Consider the following 8,728-nt stretch of genomic DNA (forward strand, 5'->3'; position numbering starts at 1 on the left):
TATTTTCAGTAAGAAACGAAGGTTTTTGTTTCAGGTAGTCTCAGAAAATAATATAAAATGAATGTGTTCTAACTGTAAGGGACTCATTAATGGAATTAAATATTTAATGTTAAGAATATTTAAAGGAACATGTTTGTTGCAGTTGGGCTGAATGAATATTCACTTACTCACAAAGTAAAACTAACAAAAATGGTATGCATACTGTATGTATGTATAATATATATATACATATGTATATATTTTATTGGGTTTCATATTAAGTTTATCCTGGATTTCATGAATATATAGTTTTTATTGGAGAAAGCTTACAATAAATGTAAAATTACAAAAAATAAACTAAAAGTATGACTGTTTTCTACAGTTTTGGAGATGCACTAGATTTGGCTTTGTTATAGGGTATGTTATTATAACAGGTCTAATAATAATAATAATAATAATATAATAGGTTACAATAGGTCAAGTTTAGTCACTGTACTGAAAGATCAGAAACAAACTGACTTTTCAAAATAAAGCAAATACACTGGTCTTGAGGCATCAAATAATGACTTCCTACTTCTCAACCTGCAATAAATAAGCCGTCATATAACCTCATCTAACCGAGAATAATGAAAACAGAGTCTTTCTGCAAATGTTTGCTCAATAATAAATTATTTTGTGGATCCTTCAGTTGCATTTTTAGTGAGTGTCTCCTCAATAAGACAATTCTACAAGCATATTTCTCTTTGTGTGACCGAAGAACAGTTGAACTGGTAGTCTTTTCTGCAAAAACAGACATGAAAGCCTCTGGTTATGTTTTCGTGTTCACAGAAGCTCTCCAACCTGCACGGTAAACATGTCGAATGACAAGGTCGTCCTGTTGAACAGGTGTCAGACACGTAATCTTCTCACCGACAGAGAAAACCATCAGTCTTGTCGCTTCTGACTGAGATACTTTATGATATCCATCTGTGCTTTAATCAACAAAAGGAGACCTGTTTGTATTTTTAGTGGAATTTCTGCATTTTTTTAATTATACATGACCAAAACTGCTACGAAACCCAACCAAAAAAAAAGCCCAAAACACGTATTTGTGGCACTAATTACTAATTTTACCCTGACTTATTCATATTTTCAGCCAAAACATTGAAAAATATAAAAGTTGCTTCTTATTTTTTGTATTCTCTCACACGTGGTCGCGATGTAAACTCTCAGTGTTCACCTGCAAGTCAAACATCAAGAACATTTCTAATAATCATCCACTACAGCTGCCTGTAAGTGCTGCAACTGAGCCTGCACCTTGTTCATTGTCTCATATTTTGTTCTGTTTATAACTTTCTGCTGCTGTTGGTTTTAATTCTTGGTTTACCTGTTAGAAAAGAAAAAAGGGAAAAAGACTGCCTTACATTAAGTTCAAACACACTCTGAAAAACATGAGAAAGAAAGAGGAAATGTACAGAATGAACAAAGAAACTTACCTATCAACCTGACTTTACTTGCCTAAACTTTAGCACAGAGTGAAATAAGGACTGAGAAGTTTTGTTTGTTTGTTTGTTTGTTTGTTTTGTTTTTTCCCTTTAATATTTATTTCAGACCCATACAGGCTTATGAAACATTCAATATTTCAAGTAGAGCGGGTCGAACATTTGAACAAAAATGAAACCAAGAACAAAGAAAGCCATAATTACAGAGTTCAAAGAAAGAGCATCCGAATTATTACATGGCCAAAGTTTTTTTCTTCTTAGATTTACAAAAATTCAAAGACTCTTTTAAAGATGAAGGACTGAGAAGTTTACACGGAGCACCTGAAGGCAACACGCCGCCCTGATGATGCTGTTAGTATTTTGGTAACTTAACTTGATATAAACATATATTTTTTAGTATAATTAGTATATAATTAGTATAATTTAATTTAATTAAGCTAAATTTGCTTATTTCTTTATATGCAGGCACTGTTTATATTCTAAATGTGCATGTGTAATGTGTTTTTATAGGCTGCAATGTTCATGCAGCTGTGATGTTTGTGAATGTGCTGCCACCTGGTGGTGCTTTTGTCTGGAAATTCAAGAAGAACAATGCTTGTTTTGGTTATTCGCTGCAGTTTGTGGCAGCAGAGAAAACGAACACAAGCTCCTTTGTTTTTGTCGTAAAGTGGAGAAATAAAGTCGCTGCAAGTGAAACTGAGTCTCTGGCTGCAACACACACAGACTCTACAGTTATTACATGAAACAAAACTAAGTTTGGCTCTTTACCTTCTTTATTTCTTGCCTTGCACTTTTTACATGAAAACAAACTCTGTTTTTTATTTATTTATTTATTAGTAAACAATGTTTAAATGCCATTAAAACAAAAGTCCAGTTGGTCTATTTTACAGGGTTCGACGTGTTGTCCAGGTGAATTAACCAAACCCACCTGCTGACTTCGCTCTGAACGCTGTATTTCTTGAAGTAAAGAATAAAACGAGCATCGGAAATGCCTAAGAAGTATCAATAACATCTATCTGCTGCTTAAAGTCATTATAAAACTAAACGAATAACATTTAGAGAGTCTTTTGTCTGTCATACTTTCAGAAAACGTGAAATCAGTTGTGAAATTAAGACATTAACAAGGTTTCATTTAATGAATGCAGTATTGATCATAAAATCTTGCTACCTCTTTAAATCTCCCTTCTTATGAAAAAAAAACATCGTCCTAGCAGCCAATCATAAAGTCCTGCGGCCCGGGGACAGATTCATATCAGACAGCGACACCGCACTGACCTCTTCTTCTCTCCAGGATGCTCCTCTTCCTCGGCCTGGCCGTCTTCTTCTCCGCGAGCTTTTCCATGGAGATGAACCAGACCTCCAAGCTGCTGGCGGACAGCGGAGAGCAGTGCTCGGCCTGCGACTTCCGGGAGCACAGCAAGCAGATGAGGCTCCACAGCATCAAGTCCCAGATCCTCAGCATCCTGCGGCTCGAGCAGGCTCCCAACATCAGCCGGGACATGATCCGCCAGCTGCTCCCCAAAGCGCCTCCTCTGACGCAGCTCCTGGACCAGTACGACCCGCGGGTGGAGGAGGAGGACCACGCCACCACGGAGACCATCATCACCATGGCCACCAAGCGTAACTAAACCAAACCAAAAAAAAACGTGTTCTGTCTTTTTGTTGTTGTTGTTGTTGTTGTTGTTGTTGTTCTGAACGTCGTGCGTAAAAGAAGAAGCGTGTGATCTGTGCACAAATCCTGTGCGTAAAGTTTGTTTCCAAGTATCCGCGCAGAAAACAGGAGACAGAAGACCATGTAGACATGTATAATTATTTAAATCCCTTAGAATATAATCACTCTTCAAAGTGTTGTGTTGTGTTTTAATCCAAATTACACACAGCGTTTAGATTTTGGAGAGATTTTAGTATTTAAAATCCATAAAGTAGTTTTTGGAGAAACATAAATCTTTCTGCAAATTAAATAAATTAGTTTATAAGAAAATATTTCACTTGGGTTAAGTAATAACAGGTGCTGAACTTTCATGCCAGTAGTTGAAGAAGAATGATGGATATTTATTATCCAGCAACCTTTTGCGCGCTGTGTAAAAGTGTGTATCTTTGTAAATTAAAGTCACACAATCCAGTTTTTACATGTTGTGACTGTTGGTAATGTGTCATATTATTCAATTAATATCAAAACAGCACAGCTTTTCACAACAAAACGTGTGTTTGACAATCTTTGTGTATCTAAATATTAAATTGCCAAATACATTGTTCACATGTGGCCCTAATCCTCTTCCGTAGCCAACTGTTATAACTAACTATTAGATAAAACAGACCAGTGAGGTAAAACCAGTAAGAGCAGTGACGGCTACTGGGACAATCCTCACAAACTCACGCTCGCATAAACATAAATACACTCTTGTCTACATTTTGGAACGGTCACAGCCTTTCAAATAACTATAGTGGGAGTAACAGATGCTCCAGTAACAGAAAACCAGCTCTGTCAGACCGCAGAACTGCTGATACCTGCAGCATTTTGAATCCACAAATTTCCCCCGAAGAAGCACACAAACCTGACACTTACATCACGAGTCATCACGTGTGCAGCGCTGACCTTTTGTCCCGAGGGCGGTGCAAAATAAAAACTCACAGATTGTACAAGATGCTCAGTGAATTACCTGGTGATCTGCCCAGATTTAGATCTTCCTTGTGCAGCCTACAAGTGGCTTATGTGGGCTGATGGTGGCGCTAGAGGAAAGGTCATGGGGTCGCTTGGAACGTTAGGATTCAATCTTCTGGGGCCAAAACCCTCAACGAATTTGAAGGAAATCGGGCCAAGATATAATGGAAATGAGTGTTGATGGAAGGTAAATGTTGTCCTGATGCTGCTGCTAGAGGAAAGGTCAGAGCGTCACCAAAATAATCAGGGTTCATCCTCTGGGGATCATAAATATTTACAGCAAATTTCATGCTAATCTGTTCAGTAGTTTTGACACATTTTGCTCTTGTGTTTGACAAGCAGAACAGTCGACTAGACAAAAGATAATTTAACATTTTAATGATTTCTTCCAGCTAATCCGATCACCCAGGACGAGTTGTCCTCCTGTTGCCTGTTCAGCCTCAGTCCGAAGATCCAACCCAAAAACATCCTGCGCGCTCAGCTGTGGGTTCACCTGCGGCCGGCCGACATGGTCACCACCGTCTTCCTGCAGATCTCCCGCCTCAAGCCCGGGAAGGAGGGAAACAGCACCCGAGTCAGAGTCCGCTCCCTGAAGATCGACACCGAAGCCGGCTCCGGCTCCTGGCAGAGCATTGACATCAAGTCTCTGCTGCAGGCCTGGCTGCGTCAGCCGGAGACCAACTACGGGATCGAGATCAACGCCTATGACTCCAACGGGAACGATTTGGCCGTCACCTCAGCAGAGCCTGGAGAGGAAGGACTGGTGAGCGCAGTCAGATTATTAACTTACAACTTAAAAAGCACTTTTAACATATTATCGGTATTAAACCTCGTTCTTCAAATCTGGCTCAACTAATCCAGGCTATGTTATCCAGCGAAGATGATCATCCAGTTAACTCGGTTCTTTAAACACAGTTAGAAGTTCGATCTGTCAATCTGGCTACATTTTTGCAGATTTGGGTTTAAGGACTTGTTCGAGGTCAACTTTAAGCCACCATTCAAAAACTAGAAAATCAAGGTTTGTGTCTGATCATCGACAACCCAATCGAGCTAAGGCCGTTATCCATGTATGAAGAAGGGGACGCTAATTTCACAGGAAATTTGTAGTTACACAAATAAAATGCTGGATTCGACAAGAAAACATTTGTTTTACATTGAGTACAAATGACTTTGCTCAAAGGGTGGCGTGTTCACATCTACTTGATTGCTTGTATGTTATTCCTAAACTGCAGCTCTGTATTATTCATCGAGGGGTGACTTGTCTACTGTTCATTATTATTGTCAGTTTCTCTCCGCATTTATTGTGCAAATTATTTAAAACTACATTTGTAAACTTGCACTCTGGCGACCCCCAGTGGAGGGAAGAAATCCTGCATCGTCAGTAAAGTCTGTAATGTTTTTCGCCCAAAAGTCAGCAGGTGATTTGTCCGTTGCATTGTCAGATCATTTTCAATTCCTTTCCAGCAACCGTTCATCGAAGTGAAGATCCTCGACAGCCCCAAGAGATCCCGCCGTGACTCGGGCCTCAACTGCGACGAGGAGTCTGCGGAAACCCGCTGCTGCCGCTACCCGCTCACCGTCGACTTCGAGGAGTTCGGCTGGGACTGGATCATCGCGCCCAAACGCTACCGGGCCAACTACTGCTCGGGGGAGTGCGAGTTCATGCACCTGCAGCAGTACCCGCACGCACACCTGGTGAACAAGGCCAACCCGCGGGGCACCGCGGGGCCCTGCTGCACGCCCACCAAGATGTCGCCCATCAACATGCTCTACTTCAACCGCAAGGAGCAGATCATCTACGGAAAGATCCCGTCCATGGTGGTCGACCACTGCGGCTGCTCCTGAGGACATCGGCTCAATCACAGAAGCTTTGTTTTCAGCAAAATGCAAAAGTTCGATATTTTGTTAAAAATCTAAACTTAAACCCAGTAGTTCCTGAAAAGAAGCATAACATCCCATCTGCGAAAGAGATGCAACGAGTATTTTCAAGGACAGGACTCCCAAAGCTGTTTTTAGTTTCATACTTTCGTGCTTTTATCCAAATACAAATAAAAAACATAACAAAAATTAGATTGTGAGACCAAACATAACAGAAACAGATATTAGTACCAACTAAAGGTCATAAAAGGCACAACAGAGATCACAGAAATTCCTAAATAATCTAAACTTTTGCAATAATATTTAAGTCACAGTGAAACGGAGGTTATAGCTTCTTTATCTGCTGGTTTCTGGTACAAATGTCAGGAACTTTCTTGAATATTAACTTTCCTTTACAGAAAATACTATCATTTGACTTTAAGACTCAGTAACTTGTATAGATAGACAGATAGACTCCTGCTGCTTCCTGTCCTCCTGTTTTATGAAAACGTGTCCTGATTTCGGCCTTGACCAGAACAAACTCTGCTGGGCGTCTGTTCCACGTGCGCCTTTATTTTGAAAAACATGAACCTAATGACTCTGAGCTGACAGATCGCCCTTCCCTGTCTCAAAGCTTGTTTGCAAACTCCTCGCTGTGATCTGCTCTCAAGAGCATCACAGTGACGCGAGAGAGAAAGACACTGTTTTTAAGGACGTTGTTGCAGGTGTGTTGTGATTTTTATTCTGTCAATTGTGCGTTCTTTGTGGTGGATTGTGTGGCATATTGTAAACATGAAAAGTCAATCAGTTTGTCAGTATTATGAGCTTAAAAGTTGAATGCATTTTTAATAATATTTTCCTTCATCTTCTGTCAACACATTTGCAGGATAAAGAGTAACTTAACTGCCCTAAAAGTGGCTAAAAGTCTGTTTCACCTCTGACGCGTGCTTTGTTGCCCCTGTAAAAACACCTAGCAGTGATGTCACAGCGTACCGACACGCCCTGGAGTACACGTCTACATCACCGCAGCGGGATGCAAAGTTAAACCACCGGAGGTCGCCAGAAACACAGATTTTAGGGGGTGTTGGTACAAGACATCAAATAGTAACATTTTATGTTTAACATTGTACAAATAAATGAAATAAAATAAACTAGAAGAGCGTAATCTACAAACAAGATGAGGACCTGCTCATATAAACACACTGAGCTACTAGTGGTCAAATATAAAGGTTTCACAGCCACAGGAAATCTTTATATCCTCTTGTAGACGCAGTAATATTCCTGATTTTCCTGTTATAATCAGCATCTGGACATCAGAAGGACTGCAGCTGAAGGCCCTTCAACGCTGTCAGTCATACTGGTTTATAGACGGTAAAAAACTAAGACTTTTATGCAGTTAGGAAGCAGTAATAAATTAGATTTTCATGGCTCCACACCAACACCGCTGACCTCTGAACTCAGACGGCTCAGTGGAGGAACTATAACCTCCCTTCCACGGAGCAAAAACCTCAAGAAAATCAGAACCAGCCTTTGTCTAGAGGGAAGTTTTGGATCCATCAGCCAATTACAACGTGAGGGCAGGAACTCTCAGAGGGAGGTTTGATCTCGATTTGAAGCCGAGTACAGATGTCCTGACTGTTGTTGTGCTTCACGGGGGGTTTCTGACCCAAAAGTCTTTGTTCTGCTGTTGGAACAGAAAGTCCACGAGTGACACAGCGCCACGTTTGTGATTCTGCAGTAAACAAAATGTCCATCCAAGTTATTTGGTGCACATCGGTTTGCTTTCGTTGAGCAGTTTCGTTACGTTCATCTCTATAAAAGTGCAAGAAAGTAGGATTATTCCACTTCGTGAGATTTTAAATCTCAATAAAATTACTAAATAAAATGTCACTGTGGATGTTTTTGATATGTTCTGTCACCATAAGAAATCTGAGGATAAATGCCTTTAAAGAAAGCTATTGACTTGGATGGATATTTGTTGTATCTTGCGTTTCTTACGGCTGAGACTGAAGCTGAACGTTTGCCAAGTTTGTTGCTGTTTATCTCTAAACGAGGATGATTTGATTGTTAGAGTTAAAATGTTCTCCTACAACAAGTATATGTGCACACACACACACACACACACAACGTAAGTAAGCAAAACATCAGGCCACGTTGCTGCATTTGTGGTCAGTTGTTGTTCTGAACGTGAAGGAGAGATGGGATGGTGCATTGAGGGACACGCCGACAAATGAAATCTGACCCTGAAGACAATGAGTAAACACATTGGCATCACTTGAAAAAGGGTAAAAACAGCTCTGAGATTATCTTCACTGCATCTTTGTGTCTTTGAAAGCACCAACAGTTTAGGAGCACTTCTTGCATTTACCTATAACGTCACATTATCACTAATAAAGGCCGCGCTGTAAGTGTCACGTTGTTCACTGTGATCGCTAACATATTTCAAGGATGTTTCAAGTTTCTGCAAGTTGATTTTCTCACAAAATATTGCCGAAATCGACTGAAATCAGTGATTGTGTGCGTTGGAAAATGGTCAGCAGTAATGTAAAGTATGTGCTAATAAAGTTTAAGCAGTTTTAAACACAAGGATGGTCCTTTAAAGCTGTTTTTTTTATTTCTCCCCTGGTTATCAGTGCTGTGTGAAAACTGCTTCACACAGGGATTGTAAAGTGTCAACCCCAAATGTTTCTGGGTAATGAAGTCCTTCAAATATATATATATATAGATATAGATATAAATATATATATTA

General features: G+C 40.1%; 1 protein-coding gene across 1 annotated transcript; it reads left to right on the top strand.

Moving 5' to 3' along the window:
* The first annotated feature begins 2,752 nt into the window (after nt 1-2,752).
* Nucleotides 2,753-8,565, top strand: LOC122871842 (growth/differentiation factor 8-like). The gene is made up of 3 exons (XM_044187288.1): nt 2,753-3,080; nt 4,515-4,885; nt 5,587-8,565. The coding sequence occupies exons 1-3, from the start codon at nt 2,753-2,755 to the stop codon at nt 5,965-5,967; spliced, it is 1,080 nt and encodes a 359-aa protein (XP_044043223.1). The 3' UTR covers nt 5,968-8,565.
* Nucleotides 8,566-8,728: the final 163 nt, after the last annotated feature.

The sequence above is a fragment of the Siniperca chuatsi genome, linkage group LG24, assembly GCF_020085105.1.
Source record: "Siniperca chuatsi isolate FFG_IHB_CAS linkage group LG24, ASM2008510v1, whole genome shotgun sequence".
NCBI classification, from domain to species: Eukaryota; Metazoa; Chordata; class Actinopteri; order Centrarchiformes; family Sinipercidae; genus Siniperca; species Siniperca chuatsi.

Bases quoted from the DNA above. Each gene is read 5' to 3' on its own strand.
- LOC122871842 (XM_044187288.1), top strand. From the start codon at position 2,753: ATGCTCCTCTTCCTCGGCCTGGCCGTCTTCTTCTCCGCGAGCTTTTCC. The intron at 3,081-4,514 runs GTAACTAAACCA...GATTTCTTCCAG, and splicing joins CATCACCATGGCCACCAAGC to CTAATCCGATCACCCAGGAC. The intron at 4,886-5,586 runs GTGAGCGCAGTC...ATTCCTTTCCAG, and splicing joins AGCCTGGAGAGGAAGGACTG to CAACCGTTCATCGAAGTGAA.